This window comes from Tamandua tetradactyla, chromosome 14 (assembly GCF_023851605.1).
Source record: "Tamandua tetradactyla isolate mTamTet1 chromosome 14, mTamTet1.pri, whole genome shotgun sequence".
NCBI classification, from domain to species: domain Eukaryota; kingdom Metazoa; phylum Chordata; class Mammalia; order Pilosa; family Myrmecophagidae; genus Tamandua; species Tamandua tetradactyla.
This window is the reverse complement of record NC_135340.1, coordinates 45,966,042-45,991,659: the sequence shown is the minus strand read 5'-3', so window position 1 is coordinate 45,991,659 and position 25,618 is coordinate 45,966,042. Positions and strand designations below refer to the sequence as shown.

Genomic DNA, 25,618 nt, shown 5'->3' with positions numbered 1-25,618 from the left:
GTCTACTAAATACCTTCACAGCCACACCTACATTAGTGTTTGAATAAATAACTGGTAATATAGTCTAGTCAAGTCGAGACATGACTGACTATTACAGTATCTTTAAATATGTGGCTTATAATGGCTGCATACATATGTTTCTAATCTATCAGTGTTACAATTTACTCAGATCACTGATAGTAAGCATTACTAGAATGCACTCGAGAAAGCTCTTACATTTATACAGTCAGCTGTTGCTTTTTCTTAAGAGAACAAGAGACAGATCAAGTTAAAAGTAATAGGCATGAAATTCACACCACTAGTAATATGACAAATGTGGGTATGCCAGCTGCTACAAGGAGCTCATGGAAACTGTCTATACTTTATAAATATCTTTTAATTAAAGTATTTGATTTCAAAGATAAAATGCAGTTCCACAAATATAACGCTATTGAACAGCTGCTTTAGCGATTAAAATAAAAGTGCTAAGTTTCATGTCATTTAAAAACAAAACTCATAACTAGGTCCTCCCATATCAACTTATATGTTGAGGGAATTATTAGGCCCATGGCCTGATATAGAAAAAGAAAGTCATGTTATTTTCCTTTAGTTCCAATTACTAAAGTGTATCTTTTTTCAAAAAAAGGTTGCATGAATGTAATACTAGCCTAAAACATTAGCCACTCAAAGATTACACCAAAAAAAGCCAATTATAATTATTATAGTTTAATTAATTCCAAACTTATGCCAATATTTACATAATTGATGAAATGTATAGAAAATAATTGCTGTTTAATTCTTCAAAGTCTAATTTTCTAGTTATCATCAGAAACAAAACAAACGTTTGCTATTTTTTATTTTGAAGATTTGTGGAATGAAGTTGTTAAACTCTTCAAAGAAATATGAAAAACCCTAACTACATGGAGTCTGAAAAAAACAGAAATGATGGATTAAATTATTAGACAAAGGCAACAATAACATGGTCCTGAATCAATGTTATCAGACATTCTTAAAAATTTTAACATGTTAGGTGTATTTTACTGGCTTCAGTTGTGCAGATACACTTTTAACAAACTAATTTTATCTTTATTTTTTTAAAAACGCTCATAAATGACCAAAAAAACAAAAAATATTTGTATTTTTTAAGTTATTAACAAAGATACTTAGAATGGTGGTAACAATATTCTGTAGTCTGTTTTGTTAATTGGTTTAATAAATGTGAATCAAAGAAAACAAAACTATACCAGATTAAAATCACTAATAATATAAATGTGGAGAACAAAATTTTATTGCTCGTTTTTAAAAACACTTAAAATGTTTCTAAGTGGAAGCAATCCAATGTGTCTTTGAGCTGACGAAGGGTAAGAAATTCTGCCTAGTTAGTACAGTAAAAATACCGATGGGTGAATGATCCTTCAATAAATATCATTAGTACTAGCACCAATTTGTAAGAAAATCCTTCTCATAAATACATAATATTTAAGGCAACTATCTAGGCATAAGATAATATTCAGATAATTTTTCATACACGAGTACGTGTGTATATACATAAATATAAGATTTAGATCGTTATTAGTTTTAAGTACTTTTGTTTCTTTTATTCATTATTAATTAAATTCCCCCCATTTCTAGCAATAAGTGACTTTCCCCCAGGACCGAATGCAATTTTTTTAAAATTAAGAACACATAATCTAAAGAACAATCTATAGGCAGAGGAAATGACTCATTAAACAAACTTTTTGTAGAAAATGTTTTAATACAGAGTAAATTTATCAAGATCTATTTGGATAGGGCTGAACCTTAAAATTAAGTCAGTTCTATACTAACTGAATATTCATAGTACCGCTGAATATTGTTACATCAGTCTGAATCGCCATTTACAAATTATGTTTGTTGGCTAGATGAAATACACAATAGTGTAAGTTGAAATTTCATTCCCACTACTTAGTATAATTTAAATCGCCCTACATGATGTTTATTTTCAAAATACAGAATTATATTGTTTTTCCTGATAAGCCTTTTCCCTGTCAAAAAAAAAAAGTTATGCAATTATTAGCAATGGTCTAAGAAAATAAACTCCTAAATTAAGAATTCTTCAAAAATAGTTCTCAAATATTTTTGATTCTTCCATATATGCAAAGTAGGAAACAATATACCAAAGAGAGGTATGTAGAGCATGAGTCCATTTGAATTAAAAAAATATATATGCATAGAAGAAAATCCGCTAAGTTGGACACAATAATTCCCTCTGGGTGGCTGAGATTGTGTGTCTTTAATTTTTTTTCTTTTTGTTACTTTGTTTTTAGAAATAAGGATGTATTACGTTTTTTAATTTTAAAAAAGAACCTGTAGGGGGGCAGGCCATGGTGGCTCAGCAGGTAGAGTTCTCGACTGCCATGCTGGAAACCTGGGTTCGATTCTCGGTGCCTGCCCATGCAAAAAAAAAAAAAGGAACTTATGGGGGATAAAACCTCATTATCTCACATGACTTTCACTCATTTTAAGATGAAAGCAGAAGAGAAACAAAAAACATCCAGTGGAGGCCCTCAATTCTAAGAAAATTTATCTATTTCACACATTACATGAAAATACCTTAATCTTGCACTGCACAGATGGCTCTTACTTGCAGGGTTCTTATGTAGAATATAGAAACCACATAATAGAAAAACAAATATAACAACCGTGGAGACTTAGAGCTACATCACCGAGAAAAACATGTTCTTAAACGTAATTCATTCATGTGGATGTGAACTCCTTGTAACGAGGACACTTTGATGAGGTTACTTCTTTTAAGGTATGGCTCAAAATAATGAGCCTAGTTCCCACTACTGGAGTCCTTTAAAAGAAGAGAATTCACACACTGATAGAGAAAGCCACAGTGAGTAGCCAGAAGCTGGAAACAGAACCAAGAAGCCAGGGGAGGCTACCAGCTGCATTGCTATGTGACAGACAGAAAAATCAAGAACCAAGGACTGCCAGCAGCCAACCCCAATAGGTCAGACTTCTGCGTGAAAGCATCTTTGATTTTGGATTTCTCCTAGCCTCAAAACCGTGAGCCAATACAGTGTCATTGTTTAAGGCAACCTACTGCTTGGTGTTAGTTTGGCAGGTAGGAAATGAAAGCATTTAAGGACCAAACATATTTTAGCTAAGGCTTTTACTAGTGGCAAGAAAATTGTAAACCAAGATTCTACAACTAGAAAAACTAATAGAAGAAAAACTGGAGATTTTTATCCCAGAACTTCTCAATTTTAGTTGCTATGCTTTATAAACATCTTTCTGGATTACTAAATTACTTCCTCATACAATGTATGCCCGAAGAGGTCACAAGCTTGTATTCATTCAATAAGAATGTATTAAATTCCTACTTGCCAGGCTCTGTGCTAGGCAAGTGACAGAGAATGTGCTCTGAAGTGACAGAGAATATGGTCCCTGGTCTCATGGAGCTACTAATCTAGCTGGAGAAACAGGTAATAAGCAATAACAAAACAGTAATAAGTGGTGTTAAAGAACAGGGCTGGGATGAAAATGGACGCAGGGACCCTTAACAGTCAAAGAGGCTATAGAGAAGGCTTCCCAGAGGAACTGATGTTTAAGCTGAGAGCTGAAGGTTAAGAAAGAGATAACTGGGTGAACTGGAGGAAAGGAGCATCATAAGGAAACATCTGCAAAGAAAGTGCAATGTTTTCAAAACTGAAACAAGTTCATTCTAGCTGGAGCATTGGTGGGGAGGTTTTGAGAGATTTTAAGCCAGACTTTCAGACTTTCCTAAGAGGCCTCAGGAATGACACAGTAAGATGTGTGCTTTACAAAGATTTTTCTGGACAGCATTATAGAGAATGAGTACAGGGATGTAGGACCAATACCAGAGAGAAAGTCAGGAGGCCATTGGAATAACTAGGCAATAGCTTAGAGTAAGGTAATGGCATGAGAGGTGGAAAGAAGTGGAAGGATATGAGAGATATTTAGGGGATTGCATGAACAGGATTTGATGAGTGATTCAGAGATGATTCAAAGATGATTCATAGGTTTTGGGTTTGACAATTACTGATATTCAAGCTATTTAATGAGAAGTGAAACTCAGGATCCAGAAGTAGATTTTTCTTTTTTTTTTTTTGTCCGTGTGTGTGGGCGGGCGGGGCAGAGGGAAGTGGCAAATGAGATAAATTCTGGATATACTGAATTTAGGATGTATACAAGATATCCAAGTGCATATTTCTGGTAGGCAATTGTATATATAATTTTAGAGCCAGAAGTTAGGCTTACAGCAAGATATGTATTCCATGTTTTTCAACCTTTAAAAACTCCAGTGTCAAAAGGGGAAAAAGAAGTGTAATTAATAAAGTGTCAGTGGCAGAGAGTTCAAATATTTGGAGTTGAAAGGTTACTCTGGAGGTTGCTCTTAAGCAAGCTTCAGGTAGACCTTGCTACCTATCATAACCTGCCAACCCCCAACCAGGACCATTCCAGCCAATCCTAAAGAACACCTAGGGCAATATATAAGATTCCACAAGGGTTTCATGCACTAGAGTAACTTTTCAGAAACCTACAACCTCCAGATTGGTCCCTGGTCTGCATAAGTCCTGAAACCTAGCCAAGCCTCTCCAGAGCATCAGATAGTTCCATTTCCCTACCCCATATTAATGACAGACCTTCCAATATCAAAAATTTAGAACGGCCATAGCCCAAACATCCCTAAAGAGAGGAATGGAAAGATCAAAGGAGATGGTGGAGTTATACAGAGAAGATAGGACTTAACAACTGAATATAAATGCTAAATCATTAAATTAATACCTCTTTTAGTCTCAGTATTTTAGAGCAGCTAGAAGTAAAAACCTAAAATTGTGGAATTGTAAACCATGTCAAACTCTGAAATATGTTGTACAACCAATAATTGTTGTGCTTTGAAATTTATTGTTTTCTTATTTTTCACAAAAAAAGTTAATTGATGTGATAAGACAATCTTTAAGCTTTCTAGCCTCACATTTTCGGAAGCAGCTAGAAAGAGAAATCTGAGAGGATTGTTTTTCCTCTCAGATTTGTTTTAAGAAAGAGTTTTCCCAGGAATCCTAGAATACACTGAATCACCAGAATTACTTGCCTCCAGAATTATTTTGACTTCATTTCTCAACCAATTTACAACATGAAGCCTGGATTGGAATTATAGTGCACCCTCCAGGATTCAGGAGCAGAGTAAGCATCCATTTACCGTCCTACTTCAATCTAAATTTAAAAAGAGAGAGGGAAAAAAGGTTTATTAGCCTTTTTGTGTAAGGTTAGTCAAATGACAAACTGGGGACTGTCCTGTAACTACCTGTTGAAGAGTGCTTTGAAAATCATTGCTTTTTTATTTCTTTGCTTTGTATATATATGTTATACTATACAATAAAAGAAATAAAAAGTAATGGAGACCCAACCAAAACCATTCCTGTCAATCCTAAAAAATACCTAGGGCATTATGTATACGAATCTATAAAGGTTCCATGCACTATGGTAACTTTCTGGAAACCTACAACCTCCAGATGGATTCCTGGACCAGATAAGTCCTGAAATGCAGAGGGACCTGCCTTTCCAAAATATTAACTTGTTCCATTCGCCTATCCCATATTATTGACAGCCCTTTCTAACATGAAAAAGTTAGAATGGTCATAGCCCAAATACCCCTAAAGAGTGGGATAGAAAGATCAAAGGTGACGGTGGAGTTATACAGAGAAGTTTGGTTTAACAAATGAGTATGAGTGCAGAATCAGTATACTGCTATTTCTTTTAGGCTCCAGTACCTCAGAGCAGCTAGAAATTAAAACCTCAAATTGTGGAATTGTAATCTATACCAAACTCTGAAATCTGTTCTACAAATAATTGTTGCAACATACTTTGAAGTCTATTGCTTTTTGTATGTATGTTATTTTTCACAAAAAAGAAAAAGAAAGAGAAGGAGTATAACAGAAGAAAGGATTTAGTAAATGAGTATGGCTGCTAAATCAACATATTGATATTTCTCTAGGTCTCCAATGTCTTGGAGCAGCTAAAAGAAAAAATGAAAAATTGTGGAACTGTAACCCATACCAAACTTTAAAATCTGTTGTATAACTACTTGTTAAAATATACTTGGAAATTTATTGCTTTTTTGTATATATGTTATTTTTCACAATAAAAAAAGCTAGCCTCCTCTCCAAAATGAGAACCACCATTAGATAGATGGTAAAGGAAGCCTTGGAAATAAATGACGCTTCTCAGGGAAACAGTGAGTAAGAGAAAGGACCTTAAGACAGAACCATGAAGAGTATTAATACCTAAGTGCAAGCAGAGGAGGCGAGAGGCAGCAACAAAACCAAGAATATGCTATAGAAGCCAAATCTAAAATGGAAAACATTTCTCAAAAAAAAGAAAGAACAAATGTGTTATGAGCTATACAAAGTCTTCAGTAAAACTTTTATTTGAAATAACTTACAAACAGACATCAAATTTTTAAACTGGAAAATACCCTCTTTATAGGCTAAAAACCATTTTGAGGAACCATTTTCACTGAAAAGTGAGGTGATTCCTTGCCTTTACTGATTTTTTTATCCCCTATTCTAAATAGAGGAAAAGGAATCTGGCTTGCTGAAGGGAAAGGATAAGCCTCCTCCAAATCCCCTGAAATCCTTAGAAACTGCCTACAAAAGAGGTATCTGTCCTCATTTGCTGTTGTTGAGAATAAGCTGCTGCAGTTGGACAGAGTGGGGTTGGTGAGCGTATTGCAGGGCAAGTGAAAGGTGAGGTAGGTCCTCGTTCTCATTTGACTAACCTTACACAAAAAGGCTAATAAACCTTTTTTCTCTCTCTCTTTTTAAATTTAGATTGAAGTAGGAAGGTAAATGGATGCTAACTCTGCTCCTGAATCCTGGAGGGTGCGCTATAGTTCCAATCCAGGCTTCATGTTGTAAATTGGTTGAGAAATGAAGTCAAAATAATTCTGGAGGCAAGTAATTCTGGTGATTCAGTGTATTCTAGGATTCCCGGGAAAACTCTTTCTTACTTTAGGAGAAAATAGAAAACCAAAACTCTGATCAATTCGTCCTAGCTTTGGTATAAATCTACAATGTCATAACAGTCCTGGCTAGGTTTTGGACATAAAAAAAAAAATCCTTATTTAAACTTGAATGAAAAGATGTAAATTATAAGAATCAACAATAGTTCAAGTGTGTTTTGGGGCTCAATCCTCATCAACATACCTGGCATCTCCCATCTTAGGCAATATTAAACTTCCTAGTACAGAGAATAATTCTGCATACCAAAGCAATAATATATAACAAGCAATGCTGTTAAAAATACATTGGGGACCACATGGTAGGTTCAGCAGTAAAAGACTGCCATGCAAGAGACCCAGGTTCGATTCTCGGCCCATGTCACCCCACCAAAAAAATACACTGGGAGCCATGGAGCCACCCCTTCGTGTAACTACTGTATACAGTAACTGTCTTTTTTGTGTTTTAGGCTTAATTATACTCAATAAGAGAAAATACTATGGATATGTCATGTTCCATTTGTAGATGTAATTTATTTTTACATAAGTTTGATTTATTGAAGTGTGATTTTAGAAGACACAGACCTAAATAAAATGATAATGACAATAATATTTAAAATATTATATTATTTTAGATACATCACTGCAAAATGTACTTAGTGTCTGGGTATATGATGAACAGTATGTACTTTTTATTGCAATACTTGCTATTACTGAACCAGTCAAACTGTACTACAAAATAGAAGCGTACAGTGTTTAGTGATGAACTTTTTCATTTTATACTCCTGCTACAGAATTAAAAATGGGGGAACAGTGTGTCACAAAGATTTAAGACAATAATCATAGCCAGAAGAATTAAAGTTAAAGGAGAAAGAAACAACACGGGAGTAAACTTCTACCAACAGAAGTACAACAATACTATTTTCATCTGAAGTAAGCCAGAAAATAAAAGTCTGTATGAAAGATTATAAGCAGCCAAATTATCCCTCTAGTTGAATCAACTGCTTATGATTCTAATTTTTAAAAAATCAACAAAGGCAAGTGACATAATCATCTTGTTTTTAAAAAGGAAAAAAGCTAACTGGATTCATTTTATTTTATTGTGTTAATGCCTCGATGAAATACTAACTAAATCTTGCCTTTTCAGGCTCCCTAACAAGTAACTAAATGAACATTTAAATATGAATTTTGTTATCAGTATTTGATAGCTAATATGATTATTTGTATTCTTTATCCATTAATGTTTACTGTAACAATAGCTTATCAAACATAAATTGTTCTAAGGTTAAGAAAATTACCACCTCAAAGGTTAGAAGCATAGCACTGAACCTACACAACCATTTTAAGTTTAGGACATGACATGTATCAAGTATGTTTAGGGCTTTAGGATTTGATTCCGCAGTAGCCCTTAGTTCAGTGCAGGTATAATGATTCCCCAAGGCAGATACTGACACTTATATCCAATTCTCACACCTTGGGAGTAATTGCCAATTACCTTTGGAAACTAGTGCCAAAGATTAATTTTTAAAAATCCATCTGATAATAATACTGGAATCATAAATTTTAATCTTATTCTCATCTTGACATTTCATTATAAAATCCATTCACTTTATCCTTAGTAGATAAAAATTACTTAGCTACAGCCCTTTATTACTTCAATAAACTATCTGTTCCTGGGACTTGCAAAATTAGCAAAATCAAGTACTAAAACTCAGCAAAGGTAGAGGAGCTCAAAAGGCATAGAGATCTTGGGTACAGTCTTTCAGTTTTGTATAGTTAAGAAGCACAACTGCAAATGAGCAACAATAGACAGCAATTGTTCTAATCTAGGTCAATACAACAGCCAGAATACTTTGTAAACACTTTCTTTGGCTCTGTCTGAAGATCAACAAATATTTGATTAAAATGTTTGTAGCATAAGAGCTTGGTAGCAACAAAAGTGTTCAACAATACTTACCTTAAAAATTTTCATCCAAGAATCTTGAAATCACCTAAAACTAGTCAAAACTCAATAACTGAGAGGTAGGTAGTGATGGAAACAACTGCAAAGGTCAAGAACAGAATACGGAGCACATGCTAGAGAAATCGTCATGAGTAAAGACTGCTGCCTTACATAGCTCAGAATATATAAAATGGAGTGTTACATACTCTTTCAACAAACCCAAACTTAGGCACAAGAACTCAGAGTTAATAGGATAATACCATTTCTTACTATGTTTCATCAGTAGTTGTAATTTTTTACTGAAATTTGATTTATTGAAGTTTGATTTTAGAAAATACTATTTAATTAATTATCTGACCCAGATGAAACTATAACAGTATTTTAATTACTATAATATTTTAAGTATTAAAAGTCAGTAGTATTACACATACCAATTATTTGAGTTATTTTTCTATTTGAGGTGAAGGGTTTCTGATAAGCTATACGCACAATCTTCCTTGTGACCACTGAGCTGAATTTGTGAAATGGATACTTGAGGGAGGGTGTAATCTACAGCTATGAAAATAAAGTTTTGTGTGTGTGTGTATATATATAAAGTTAATAAACCTATAAAAGAATCAAACTCCTGTCCTTAGCCTCATTAGCACTATGCTCTAAGTTAAAGGTTCAAAGTGTTAGATAAAGATAGTGGTAACTAAATGAATAGGAAAAAGAAAGGTTGTATTTCATGATCTTGAGATCTCATAGAGACGAAGTAGGTTTACGATTCAAATTCCCACCTCCCGAAAAAACCTCTCAAATCACAGAAGGGCAGTAACTTGAAATGATTCTAATCTAAAGACTTAAGAAAATAACCAATTACTACAATTGATTTTTGCTGTGGGGAATGCTTAGCTATATGAAGTATAGCAACACAAAAATAAAACTCAGTGAAATATAACATTTTTAAAGCAGCAGAGATGCTTGTTCAGTATTCACATCAGTAGTCACTAACTGGGCAAATGCTAAAGATTTACATTCAAGTGCTTGAAGGATTACTGCAGAGAAATTTGATTATTTAAAATCTTTGCTTAGATGCCTGTCAGGTTTTTTAAAGACAAGATGATACACAAACCACCCAGTGGTGGCATTAAACCCCAATCACTTTCAAAACAGGCATGATATACAGCTATTACAACATTTCAGAATTGGTTTCATTGAGACTGAAAATTGTTTGTTTTAAAGACCTCATACAGTCTGCTGGCATTTCATACCAACCATTGGAGGAGGTAGTAATGTAAAATGCTAGAATTTAAAATACAAGGTCAGCACTAATTGTAAACATTTCTAAAGCATTGTATGTAATTCTTAAAACTTACGTAGTGAAAAAGAATTAGAATTCATATAAAATCAGAATTTAAAAAAAGCAAGAAGAAATATTTAGTAATTTTACTCAAATGATGGAAGCTTAAATGATACAGAACTGAAAATATTAGAAATCTATATAACATAAAAAATGAACATAAATTAGCCAACTTCATGGATATTTCCAGTTAAGCATTCGTACAAATATGTATTCACCTTTTAAAATTTTATATAGGCTTAACACATACATACATACATGCCATATGATTCTGGCAAAAAAAAAAAATCAGAGATACTAAAATATTCTTAAGTTTTAAAATGGTGTGGAATAGGTTTCAAACATCAACATTCTACATGAAAGTAAGCCCCTGATTTAATTCTATGATTTTACCATGCCAGAAACATGGTTGGCTTTAAAATTTTTAACAGATATTGGTATCACAACACATTGGCTTATTAATAATTAAGGCATTTTGCAAACATAGTATATCTCAGTGTGAACAAAAAATGTTTAACATTGATTATTTGCTATGTTTTACTATTTCAGTGTTCTCAACATAAGAAAATAGCTGTACACATTAAGTGTTTTCTTATAAAATACAATCTTACAAAATTAATGATGATTGGTCTTTGTGGTTCCTAGCGAAGTCCTGTCTTATTTTTCACATAGAATAAATTATATTCTTATGTAATATGCAGGATTGCATTAAAACCCAGTAGTTCTTAATGTCACCAAATAACCATATAAATCCCAAATGCAGCAAAGGTGAACAATCTTCTTAGTGCACTTTCACCTCATTGAAGTTGAAGCTGCTCCTTTTGGATATTTTCCACTTCAATGTGAAGTAGATTGTTAAGAGGTTCATTAGTGGTTTCATTATGTGGCTTTTTAAAAGAAAAAAAATGTTTTGACTTGATTTCTTTACAGTTCACAGTTCTCAGATGAGACTTTTTTTTGGAAATCAGATAGTCCAGGGATATTTTGAATAACCAAGCAGTCTTTAGTAGATGAAACCTCTCAATGCAATTGTAATAAATAAGCATCTACATCCTTAGAGAGTAAAACAAAAACATTTCATTAGCCAGTATAGTAAATATACACATACACAAATCATTTTCCTTTCTTTCCCTTCTTGTCAATTGATTTGCTTTAGTTTCCCTTTGTGGCCCCTGTGGTCCCTTTTCTTTTTGCATGCTGTATGGCGATGTCACATTTCATTACTTTTCTATTTGAGTATTCCACTACTGCAGCATCATTTGTTGAATTTTTTGTTTGTTTTTTGGGAAGTGCATGAACTGGGAATCAAAGCCAGGTCTGGACTTCCACACGGCAGGCGAGAATTCTACCACTCAACTACCCTTGCACCTGCTTTGTGGCCCTTTTGAGGGTAAAAGATGTGTTTTACTCGTTTAAGCTGCTTTTGTTTAGCACAAAACCTGGGATATAACAGGTCTCAATAAATGGTTGCTAAGTGTTGAATGAATATTTTTGTTCGAGAATTAAACTATTCTGTTTTCAAAACTAAGCAAAATCATTAGATCAATCACAGCAATTTCTTGAGGGCAATATTAACTCCAGGCCAACCTGATCATAGACTCCCTTTCTAACTTCTACCTTCAAAAAAATTACAAATTAATTGAGGATTTAATTTGTAATAGAGGTTTTATCATAGCTTACAAAATTTCACATAGAACTTTTAACCACTCAATACTGTCTTCAATAATAAGCATAATATCTTAAGGTCACTTTTACAATAAAGCCTCTCCCTTTCTAAAAAATTATAATTGAAGATTAATTATTATGGAAAATTTTTTTCAATTCTATTACCCAGAATACAAGGCCCCTCTAGAGCAAGGTGATATATTAGGCATGCTCTAAAAGTATTCCATTTTCAACTTTACTTCATTTCTTTTTCTTTATTACCAAAAGAACAAAAATAATTAAAACAGTAACAAAAAACTTACAGGAAATTGATTTCTATTCATAAGAATTCTACAGAGTAAAATCAGAATTCTACAGAGCAGCATACTTGAATGATATATAGTTTTGCATCTTTTCTTAAAGGTATTCAAGAAGAATTTTACAAGTAAGTCTATGATATAATTCCTTTTATTAATATATACATATATATATATTTTTTTAGCCAAAGAATGTTTTTATTTTTCTGGCTAATGCATTCTTATAATAACAGTATGTCCCAAATAGGGTAGAAATATTTCTTAGCAATAATTTTATTCTACAATTATATATATATATATATATATATATATATATATTTTTTTTTTTTTTTTTTTTTTGCACGGGCAGGCACCGGGAACCGAACCCAGGTCTCCGGCATGGCAGGCGAGAACTCTGCCTGCTGAGCCACCATGGCCCGCCCTCTACAATTATATTTTAACTATCAATGTTTTCTGCGATTTAAATATTAAAATCCAAAATAATGTACCTTTTCCTTTAAGAGATATATCAATCAGTAAAGACTAATGTTATTTTGATAGTGTGATTTAAACAGTTTACCTTTTCAAAAAGTGTAACATCAGCAAAGTGGAAATTAATTCCCTCAATCCATCTGATTGTGTTCCTCAACTCTTCCTGAGTGTCACTGACTTTCCTGATGCCTTTCATACTAGGATTGTTTACTTTTTTCCCAAACATTTTTCTCTAATTGGAACCAGGTGTCATTAAATACCCCCAGCACAGCATTTTTAGGACTGTATCTGAAAAACATTTAATGTGCTCCCTACTAAGTCACACTTGCACCTAGAGGACCACAAACATTTGCAGACATGAAATTGACTTTTATTTCTAATTTACTACATCAGAATAGTATTGAATTATATTGTCTAGAGATTTGGAAGATTATATAGATATATAATACTAATATGTTACTTCTATTTTTAATGTATAATCTTTAAGCTTAAATATAGATTACCTTAGCAATACTGCCAGTATATCCTGGAACCAAAGTAAGATGGTTTTCCTGTTTCCATAATCCACTTAATTGTTGTTTTAAAATCTGAATATTTCTAGGAATAAAAAAAAAAAGAATGCAACTATATTAGGATATAGAATTTGGTAGGATATATACTTAATGCAAGTAGATTTCAAATTTTCAAGTATTTATAATGGAGAAAAATACAGTATTTAAAGTCAAGCAATTTTTTAAGATACTTCATGTCAATCATCGAAATGAAAAGTTACATAGTCATCAAAGCATGTAAAAAAACAACTATGAATTCAGACAGCCTGTTCTTGGGTGTATTTTGAAAGCCTAGAAAGGAAATTATGCTTCTTAAGGAAACTGTTGGGATATTTTTTGTGGCTTCATGATAATCTGGCTCACTTAACTCACACATTTTCAAACTATGACAATACTCAAATTATAGTGAATATAATACAGTTTTTAGGACTGTAATCATTAATATGGATTCTCAGGTTAATGTCCAGGTGGCCAAAGGATCCTGCAGGATGCCTTCATTCACATGCCTCAACAGCTATTTAATCTCTTCTCTCTTACTAATTATAATGGATATGAGGGTTAATCTACTGCCATGCTTTTTTTTTCCTTCTAAAAACGAAGAGTTTGGTTTTACCAGAAGAGATGTGGGGGTTATTGGACTCTGGAATTCAACTTCCATGTGATTCTCATATATGAACAGAATCTCGATTAAATATGTCTCTGTAAATCAAATATTTTATACAGTGATGATCATGTAGCAAAACTGATTATCACCTAGTTTAATCAAGTTGCTTTTCTTTTTTTTTAAGCATGTAATAGAATTCAGTGGTGTTAATTACATTCACAGTGTTGTGCTACTATCACTACCACCCATTACCAAAACTTTTCCATGACCCTCCTCAAGCTGCTTTTCTGAAAAAAGTTTCATCTTTAAAGGTATACTTACCCATCGTTTATAATTTCTGTTTTGGATGATAGTTCTGACCACCACCTTTTAATGACTGCTTGAAGCCAGTTTAAACCAACTATTACGTATCTGGAATGACATTTTATTACAAAATTCAAGTGCTTTCATCCATGAAGTCTTTCAAAACAATAGCTCTAACCCCCTTAAAAAAGAGAAAAACAGACATACACACACTGTTCTTTCCCCTTCTTAAAAATTTACTTCACTATTTTCATGATCTATTTTACCAAACTGTTGAACAAACTTGTTTGAAGATGCTTTTTGAGATAGTTCTTTAGACTTTGCACATTGCTTTCCTAATAAGGCCATAAATTCTTTGAAAACAGAAACTACATACGTTTCATGAAGTCCAATGTAATAGTATAATACTTACAAGGCACAAAATCAAGGATATTGAAAGGAAAAATGAGTTGACGTTCAGATTAGCACTTACTCTTCAAATCTGCTTTTAAGTAGTGACTTTACTAGAGGCAACAAATCTACACAGCAGCCAAGTGAGATGTATTGTTTCTCTTCCTGTAAACTAAAAGAAAGAAATACTAAATTATAAAAATAAGAACAGGATATATTTTGTCCTTCTTTAAATTTACTGTTTCCTGAAAAATATTCTTTTTACCTATTGGTGAGCACAGGAAGGCAATCCACAACAACTCCAAGATCATCTATCCTGTGAGTACAAAAAGAACAGCATTATTTAGAAAACTGATTTCCTTATTTACTTTCATATTATAATCTTCTCATTACTTTTATGAAATTCATTCATTCAACAAATAATTGGAGTGTCTATGATGAGCTGGAGACATATTAATGAACAGAGACAAAAATACCTCATGGAATTTGCATTCCAGTGTGTGCATAAGAGCAGGGCACGGGGAAGGACAGATTTAAACAATAAACAAATAAGAAAAATACATCGAGTATGTTGATGGTGGTATGTGCATGAAGAAAAAAAGGTAGGAAAGTGAGACACAGAGTAGTTTTTTTTTTAAAAATAAGATGGTTCAGGAAAGCCTCTTCAATAAGGTAACATTTGGTCAGAGCCTTGAATAGGGTGGGGAAGGTAATGCTCACAAATCCAACTGAAAGGGGATTTTTTTTTAAGGTTAGTCTTCCCATACTGTTATCTATTACTTTTAAGCTAAGAGTCTCAGTTAAAGGTAATAGCTTTGCTCAACCTAATACTGAAAGTGGAGATAAAACAAACGGGTTTCTGTATACTGGTTACTGTTGGACTGGCGAATATAATTTAAACTACATTGTCTCACTGAAGCTAAACATAGGAAGTTTAAAATTTTAGCCAATAAAAAGGAAGAGGCACTTCTAGATATCACACTGAAAATTAGTATTATTGAACGCAAGGGATAGAAGGTCACACTTGCCTCACCAAATAGGCCACAAGTTCACTTATACTTCTCTTTCTCCAGAAAGTTAAAGCTACGTTCAATCTCAAATTCCGGCTGAACAAAACTTGTGCCATTGTTTCATGGTCCTGAGAAACCTAAAAAGTGATAATATAATTAATTTAAAAACACATCAAGACATGTTATGAAGACATTTTTTCCCCAATCAAATCATTCCTATAGATGTATTTTTTAATTATGCAGAAATAACTCCAGGCCCACAATAAAGAAAATTGCAAATGAACATTGTAAACAAATGATCTGAACACATTTAGGACCTGCTTATTTTTGCCAAGCCTTTTTTCTATCTTGCTATTTCTTTTTAAAATACCAATGATTTATTTTTTTAATTGATTTTTGTTTTGTTTTGTTTTTTTGTTTTTTGCATGGACAGGCACCAGGAATTGAACCTGGGTCTCTGGCATGGCAGGTGAGAACTCTGCCTGCTGAGCCACCATGGCCCACCCTAATGAATTTACTTTTAATTGTGGTAAAAAATACATAACACTAAAATAATGTTAACCATTTCAAGTGGACAATTCTTTGACTTTTAGACAATACTGTATGGCTTTTATCACTATTTCCAGGTTATTTTCATCACCTCAAGCCAAAATTCATACTTACTTAATAATAATTTGCATTCTTCCTCCCCTGTCCCTGGTAGCCACTCTTCTGCTTTCTGTCTCTGAATTTACTTATTCTAAGTATTTTAAATAAGCAAAATCATACAAAACCTGTCCTTTTTGTGTCTGGCTTATTTTAGTCAATGTGATATCTTCAAGATTCATCCATGTTGTAGCATGCAGCACTTCTTTTTAAGGCTGAATAATATTTCATTGTATGGATACACCACAATTTGTATAACCATTCATCTGTTGATGGACACTTGAATTGCTTACACCTTTTGATTATTGTGAATAATGCTGCAATGAACATTTTATAACAGTTTATAAATAGCTATCCGAATCCCTGCTTTCATTTCTTTGGGGTATATACCCAGGAGTGGAATTGCTGGGTCATACAGAATTAACTTTTCTATATGATGAAATACAGGGGTCAACATTTTTTTTACATGTGGATTTCTATGTGCCTCAGCACCAATTGTTGAAGATACTATTATTTTCTCAATGGATTTAGCACCCTTGTGGAATATAAACTGGCTGAAGATGCGTGGATTTATCTCTGGACTCTCAAATCTATTTCATTGGTTTGAATGCTTATTCTTATGCCAGTACCACATTGTTTTAATTACTGTAGCTTTGTAGTTAAGTTTTGAAATCAGAAAAACTGATTCCTTTAACTTTGTGCTTCAATTTCAAGGCTTTTTGGCTATGTGATTTGTTCACAAATGCCCTTTATTATGTTGACTTTACCTTCTATTCCTTATTTTCTGGGTGTTTTTTACCCTCAATGGATATCGGATTTTGTCAAATGCTTTTTCTGTATCAACTGAGATAATCATGTAGTTTTTTCCTTCATTTTATTAATGTAATACTTTGATTGACTTTCTTATATTGAACCATCCCTGCATGCCTAGAATAAATCCCACATGGTAATGGTATTTAATCCTTTTAATATATGTTGGATTTGGTTTGCAAGTATTTTCTTGAGGAATTTTGCACCTATATACATAAGGGATATTAATCTATAATTTTCTTTTCTTGTGCTGTTTTTGGCTTTGGAATCAGAGTAATGCTAGCCTTACAGAATAAGTCAGGAAGTAATGCCTTAATCCCTCCCCTTTCTATTTCTTGGAAGAGTTTGAGACGGATTGGTTTTAAAATTTCTTTAAATATTTGGTAGAATGTGGCAGTGAGGCTATCAAGACCGGAACACTTCTTTGTTGGGAGATTTTAAATTACATATTCAATTTCTTTATTTCTTTTTGTGTCACTTGGTAATTTGTATGTTTCAAGGAATCTTTCCATTTCATCCAGGTTTTCTAATTCGTTGGTATATAATTGTTCAGCGTACGCTCTTATAATCCTTTCCATTTCTGTAAGGTCATTTTCCAACTTTAGTTATTTGTGTTCTCTCTCTTTTTTTCTCTGTTAGTCTGGCTAAAGGCTTGTAAATCTTATTGATCTTTTTGAAAAACACAAACATTTGATTTCGTTGATTCTCCATATTGTTTTCCCATTCTCGAATTATTTCATTTATCTTTGCTCTCATCTTTACTATTTCCTTCTATGAAGTTTGGGTTTAGTTTGCTGTTCTTGTTCTAGTTTCTTTAGGTGTGAACATAGGTTAGTGATATGTAATCTTTTTTCTTTTTAAATGTAGACAGTTAGAGCTATAGATTTCCCTCTGAGCACCACCTTTACTGCATCCCCTAAGTTTTGGTATGTTGTACTTTCATTTTCATTCATATCAAGATATTTCTTAATTTCCTTTTAAGGAAATTCTTTAAATTTCTTAATTTCCCTTGTGGTTTCTTCTTTGACCTACTGGTTGTTAAATAGAATGTCAATTTCTGTGTTTTTTGTAAATTTTCCAATTTTGTTCTGCTTTGATTTCTAACTTCATTCCTCTGTGGTCCAAGAAGATACTTTGTGTCATTTCAATACTCTCTCTCTCTTTTTTTTTTTTTCACCTGGGCAAGCACCAGGAATCGAACCCAGGTCTCTGGCATTACATTCAAGAACTCTGCCTGCTGAGCCACCATGGCCCACACCCAATTTCAATACTTTAAAATTTGATTTGTGAACTAACATATGGGCTATCCTAGAAAATGTGCACTTAAGAAGAATATATATTCTGCTGTTGTTGGGTAGAATATTTTATATATGGCAGTTGGGTCTAATTGGCTAAAAGTATTATTTAAATCCTATATTTCTTTATTGTTATCTGTTTAGATGTTCTATAAATTATTGAAAGTGGTGTACTGAAACTTCCAAATATTACTGTAGAACTTTCTATTTCTCCCCTCAATTCTGTCAATCTTTGCTCCATATATTTTGGGGCTCCGTTGGGAGGTACAAATATGTTCATAACAGTTATATCTTCATGTTAGACCGAACATTTTGTCAATATATAATACCTTTCTTTGCCTCTTCTAATCTTTTTTGACTAAACTCTATTTTGCCTGTCAGTATAGCCACTCATCATAGCTCTTTTAATTACAATTTGCATGGTACTCTTTACTCTCAACATTTCGTGTCTTTGTACCTAAAACGAGTCTCTTGTAATAATGAATCATACTCGTTCATCCAATCTGCCAACTTCTGTGTATTAATTGGGAAGATTAACATCCATCAACATTTAAGGTAATAACTGAGACGAAACAATTATTTCTGTCATTTAGGTATTTGTTTTCTGTATATCTTCTATGTTTCTTGTTCTTCAGTTAATCTACATCTGCATTTTGTTGTATGTAGTCACTTTTTTGGTAGCATACTATTTTGATTCCCTTTGCTTTTATTTTATCTGTAGTTTTTAGCTGTTTTCTTAGAGGTTACTGTTCTAATTACAATTAACATCTTAAACTAATAAGTTGAACTAGTACCAACCTAGCTTTAGCAGTACTAAAGTCTACTACTACATATCTCTGTCTCTTCCCCATTATATTATTACAGCCTCAGATTATCTCTTTATATTCTGATGGTCACGAACACAGATTTTAAATGATATTTTTACACATTTGCTTGATAAGTCACACAGGGGAGGAAACAAGTTGTTACAAACCAAAAGTACACTAATATAAGATTTTATATATACCCATTTAGTTACCTTTACTAATGTTCTTTATTTCTTGTGGCTTTGAATTACTGTCTAATTCAGCCTAAAGGACTCCTTTTAGCATTCCTTATATGGCAGGTCTCCTGGTAATGAACTCTTTGAAACTTGTTTTTCTGTAAATGTCTTAATTTCTCATTTATTTTTGTAAGATAATTTCACTGGCAATTTCTAGTTGACATTTTTAAAGAACTTTTAACATGCCATCCCACCGTCTTCTGGCCTTTGTGGTTTTTGGATGAGAAATCTACTGTTAATCTTACCTGGGATCCCCTCTATTGTGACAAATCCATTCTCTTTTGCTGCTTTCAAAATCTTTTTGTCTCCGAGTTTTAACAATCTCACTGTAATGTGTCTTGGTGTAGATCTTTTAGTGTATCCTGCTTGAATTTGTTGAGTTTCCTGGATGTGAATATTCATGTCTTTCATCAGATTTGGGCCATTATTTTTTAAATACTTCTTTTTGCCCTTTTTTCTTTCTTGTCCCTCTGGGATTTAAGTGATAAATATGTTGGTATGCTTAGAGTTGTCCCACAGGTCTTTCAGGCTCTGTTCAATTTTCATTTTTTTTTTTTCTTTCTGCTCCTCACACTGGATAATTTCAATTGTCTTGCTTCAAGTTCACTAATCCTTTCTTCTGCTTGTTCAAATTTGCTCTTGAATTCATCTAATGAGTTTTCTATTCCAATTATGGACTTCGCAGCTCCAACATTGGCAGGGGTCTTTTTGTTCATTTGCTTTTTTTCACATGGGCAGGCACCAGGAATTGAACCCAGGTCTCCAGCATGGCAGGCAAGAATTCTGCCACTAAGCCACCATCGCACCACCCTATCTCTTCATTTTGTTCAAGAAAATGAGATGTTTTCCTGAATTCCTTTAGTTTTTTGTATATCAACTACTTTAGCTCACTGAACATATTTAAGACAATTGATCTAAATCTTTCACAAATAGTTCCAATGTATGAGCTTCCTGAGGGATGGTTTCTGGTGAATTCTTTTTTCACCTGTGAATCATCCATACTTTCCTGTTTCTTTGTGTGTACTGTAATTTTTTATTGAAAACTGGACATTCTGATTATTATACTGTTATTCTTCTAGAAATTTATTTCTCTCACTTCTCTGGGATTACTAGATTTTTGTTGTTGTTGTTGTTGAGGGCTAGAGTTTATAATCTGTGACTTTTCCAAACTACTTTTGCTTCCAAATGGGGATGGGAAAAAGAAAATAGAGACTAACAATAGGTATTGTCTCTTCAAGATTCTGTTGCTTTTCCCTAAGGGAGACTGGAACAATGGCTACCCTCAAAGCCAGCCCCTCTGCCAGCAATCCGAAGTAGGTGATCACAAGCAATGATTGGCAAGCGGACCACACACTCCTGGTTTTTGAGGACTAGATCCTTATAACCCACCTTGGCATAAGCAAGCTATATCAGGAGCCTGGGCTGCAGTCCCCACTGTTGCCTGCCATGTGGTTGGGGGAATGGGGGTCATGGTATCTGCTCATGGAGGGTGAAATTCACTGACATTTACTGCAATTCACCAGCTCTTCCTCCAGCTCTTCCTTGGATACTGCACAGTATTCCATTAGACTTTTGTATTTCAAAATAGTTGATCAGATAGTTCCTTTCAATTCAATCGTTGCTTCCATGGAAGGATGGATTTCTGGAGCTTCCTACTTTACCACCTTCCCACAATTCTCCTTTCCAATGATTTTTAAAATGAATTATTTTTAGCTGATCCACAAACCTAGGATTTAATGTGGGCTAGTCATTGTGAACTGAAAGGAGAAAGGAACCCCCAAAACTCAGTTGTATGACAAGTGTTATGGAGTCATCTAACTTTATTCACTCATTTTTATATAATAATTGTAAAATACTGTTTTGTAAAAGTTTAAATAATAAAGAACTTTATAAAATAAAAAGTGAATATACTCTACTCATAAAAATAGCTAATCCCATATCCCAAAAGTAATCACAGTTAACAGACTGTATCTTTTCAAACTATTTTCTAGACAAAGGCATATAATGTAAATATATAAACACTTTTTATTTTATTTCTATTTTTGGGTGCATGGGCCAGGAATTGAACCTTGGTCTCTCACATGGCAGGTGAGCATTCTACTACTGAACCACCCATACTAAATATTTTAAAAAATACTATATCCATATTTTTAAAAACCTTATTTTTCACTTATATATTATGAATATTTCATAATATTCATAATATTGCATATTCTCCAGTCTTCGTATACCATAATTTATTTAGATTGGTTCTAGTTTCTCCCTGTTAAGACAATGCATCAATAAACATCCTATGTATATAAATCTGAATACTTATATTACTGTAAGTTAATGTATAGAATTGCAAGGCTAGATCAAAGATTATCCACACTTGAACTCTGACACAATAATATGGCACCACTTTTAGACTGAGGTTTTTAGAGCAGGTACTAGTGAGCCAGGAAAAAAGGTTTGGAATAATAAGGGAGTAATCAATAAACTTATAAGTTAAGTGAGAGGTTAAGGAAACTCTTTGAAAAGTTGTGAAAATGAAAGCTCAAGTAAAAGAGGGCCCTGAAAAAATCTTTCACTGAGACGGTGATTCAAATGCACAATTGAAAATATTTCTTTAAGTATCTGCTCCCAGAAGGTTTATTCAATCAGTTCAACTAAATACTAATTGAGGTTCCATTCTAGGTTGGATTTCTGGGTTATCCTGTCATATCTTTTCTTTTTGAGTATGTACATTCTGTAATCAATCCTTGTTATTCATGGGTTCATATTTGCGAATTTGTCAACTCACTATAATTTATTTGTAACTCAAAAATCAATACTCATTGTGCTTTCACAGTCTTTGGTAGATATGCACATAGCATTGATAAATTTGAGTTGCCTGATACACATGCTTCCAGCTGAGGACAAATAATGATCCTTTCTGTGGCATACTGATTCATTTTTCTCATTTGTTAGTGCTAAAAAATGTCCAATGTTCTTATATGCAAGACAGCTGTGATGTGACTTATGGAGAAAATATGTTTTATATAAGCTTCATTCAGGCATGAATTATAGAGCTGTTGGCCTGAAACCACTATTAATGAATCAAACATCTTATTCAGTGAGCTTCAATTATATGCCTCCCAGTACAATTTATAATTAAACATGCTTACATTCATGTTCGGTTGCTACCACATATTCTGAAGGCAGTGATACTGTTTCTACATGGGGTTATATGGGGGCAATCTCTGAAAGGCTGGTGAAACAAAGAACTACCTAAGGAATTACTGTATGAAAATTTAAGGAAGAAGCAAAAGATATATATTGATTGGTTGACAAAATGTGTCCAGAGGCTCACAGGTACCTAATGCTTTATTTAGCCTAGTAATTACTAATTCAGTGTTCACAGACTTTATAGAACATAAGTACTGCACATAATAAGAATAGTAGGACTGTAGTTTCCACAATTATCTTATTAGTATTAGCCTCATTACTTCTAACTATCTGAAAACAGCGGTGTCTGTTGTTCACCCACCAGTCTCTGTCTCTGTGTAGAAGGCATAACAAATAGGAGCACTGAAATATTTGTGAAATAATTAATATGACAGTGATTCTCTTTATTAACACTAAGACTTAGTCATCATTTATTCTCCAGGGCCCATGAAAATTCAATATTAAACCAAATTTTCCTTGTTCCCTCTTTTTGAGATACCACTCACTTCTATTTATAGCACTGCTAACTTTCTATTACCCCAAGATATTTTTGTAAGAACATTTTTACTGGCAACTGGAATCTTTCTTTACATCATTTCATTATGGTTTAGTTAATTAGTTTATTTTCTACATTTCCTTCATCTTATTTATCTGTAATTATGATCCTAAATATGATGCTCATCTTTATTCACCTATATACATTTATGACTGTTTTAATTAGTAAAGACTTTTTTACTGCCTGCAGGTCACATAAAATGCTTTTTTCAGTTGTCATGCCAGACAGAAACAACACTAAGTTTACCAAATTAGTTCTAAAACTTTAAGGTATATTCATGCAAGGTGATGCTATATATCCATTTTGAATAATGTATATGAATTATTTAATCCCATGTAAAAACATTCATAATTTATTAAGTACAAAAATCAAGTTATTTTACAGTATATACAGCATAAAGAGAAAAATACACCAATAATTTAATATTGTTATCTCTGAATGTTTAGATAATGGAGAATTTTTTTTCCTTTGGGTTTATTTTCTAAAATATACAATTAACATGTAATAATAATTATTACTACAAACTTACGTGTGTATACTTATAAATTATCAAACCATTCCTTCAAATAGTTAGCATTTTAAAAACAGCTCTCCTGGGATATAACATTTACATACTGTAAAATTCACCCACTGAAAGTACTTCAATTATTTATAGTAAACTTACGGAGTTGAACAACCATCATTACATCACAATTCAGTTTTAGAATATTTCTATCACCCACAAGAATTCCCTTGAATCTGTTTCAAACAATCAATTTTGTTTGTGCCAGAACAACAGAAAACTTTACCAGGTTTATCTGACCAAACTTTTCACTCTGCAATTTTGAGAGCCTAGAAAAATGTGCCTGAATAACTGGTCTTTGTGGTAGTAAACATAAGTCTAATTTTTAGGTAAGAATTCTTCTTTTATCCTCTTCATTTAAACCTCTACTAGCCAATTGGCTTTTCTGGATATTTACAGTAGTTCGTCAACCATTTCATTTTACTTCAGATATGAGTAACTTAGAGAAATAGAATTAACTATGATTTAAACTTGATAAAAATAGAAAATTACACCAGAAAGTAACAATGAATCTATATTCCATGGTCTAGGAAAATAAAGCAAAGAACCAAACAAATAAGTAAAAAGAAACATAGTGAAACTTATAGAAAGCATTTACCTCAGTAAAAAACGCACTATATTTTGATGATGGGCTTTCTGTCTGTGAAGAACCAGAATCACTGGAGTTAACCAAATATGTTCGACTATCAAGGCGTAATTTTTCAGGCATGTGGCTGGTACAAGCCACTTCATTTTCTTTATTTGCCATGTCACAGTCCCCACTTCTAGGGGACTGTTTTTTTCTGTAACAAGGACTTGGGAAAGGATGATGAATTTTCTTTCTGCGATAGATCACCCTATGTAGTTTATCTGGGCTTTTCACAGCTTGTCCAACCGTTCTGTAAAAAGAATTGATTTTCTTAAATGAAAAAGAACCACATGAAAACCATTGAAAGTTTTCAAACAGAGATTTAATAGGCCAAATTTTGAGCTCATAATCTAAAATTTACTTTTTACTTTTATTTTAGTTTTAAAAGTAGTTTAAAAACCAAAATAAAAGTAATTAGAATATTTTTAAAAATCTTAACTCTTAAAAAGGAAAGCAAAAGAGAAATTAGAAACTATCTAGAAAACCATGAAAAGGATGATATTTAAAGCAAATGAAAACAAAAATGGAGAGAGACCTAATAACTAGATGATTTTAAAATGAAATATTAAAAGCCATTCCAGGAATAAGAAAATTATAACAATTTCTAATAACCTAGATTTTTTCTAAAAATGCAATACATAAACTATTAAGTTTGAATATTTTAAAATTTATTTTGACTAAATTGAAATATTTAATTTTGTTGGAGAAAGATAAAACACAATACAGCAAATCTCATGGTTTAATATAGTAGCTCTCAGATTTTCTGGTCTCAGAATCCTTTGTACTCTTAAATATTTTTGAGGACTCCAAAGAATTTTTTTTATGTGGGTATAATATCTGTTAATATTTAATGTATTAAAAACTAAAACTTAAAAAATTGTATAAATATGGTAGTTCATTTAAAAAACAACATACTCATATTTAATGAATCAAAAAAATATTTTTAAAGCTATATTTTCCAAAAGAAAAAAAAACAAGTGAGAAGAACAGCACTGTTTCAACAAACCTCTTAATATCCGGCTGAACAACAGAGAACCAGATTCTTATATCTGCTTCTGCATTGGTCTATTGTGATATCAAATGTCACACAGACTCTGGAAAACTCTACTGCTCACTTGTAAGAGAATGAAAATGTTTAAAGTTAACCATGCTTTAGTGTAACTATGAAATAGTTTCGACCTCCCAAAGGCCTAAAAGGATCTCAGGGGTCCTAAGATCACTTTGAAAAGAGTGGCTTAGTAGAAAGAACCTTGGCTTTGGAGTTCTGAGAATGAAAGCATTTTTAACTCTCTGGCTCAAGACCCTGAGCAAACCACTTAACTTCTCTGAGTTTTA

The 25,618-nt window shown here is 32.9% G+C and overlaps 1 protein-coding gene across 1 annotated transcript in view; it reads right to left on the bottom strand.

Annotated features, from left to right (window-relative positions):
* Window positions 1-6,854: 6,854 nt before the first annotated feature.
* KATNBL1 (katanin regulatory subunit B1 like 1) overlaps window positions 6,855-25,618 on the bottom strand; it is a 63,775-nt gene continuing 45,011 nt past the window's right edge. The window contains exons 4-10 of the mRNA XM_077127355.1: window positions 24,254-24,533; window positions 15,578-15,696; window positions 14,815-14,865; window positions 14,632-14,721; window positions 14,178-14,267; window positions 13,205-13,298; window positions 6,855-11,322 (exon numbers count right to left, since the gene is read on the bottom strand). Of these exons, the coding sequence (XP_076983470.1) occupies window positions 11,290-11,322; window positions 13,205-13,298; window positions 14,178-14,267; window positions 14,632-14,721; window positions 14,815-14,865; window positions 15,578-15,696; window positions 24,254-24,533 (757 nt within the window). The 3' untranslated portion in view covers window positions 6,855-11,289. The remainder of the gene's footprint in view (window positions 11,323-13,204; window positions 13,299-14,177; window positions 14,268-14,631; window positions 14,722-14,814; window positions 14,866-15,577; window positions 15,697-24,253; window positions 24,534-25,618) is intronic.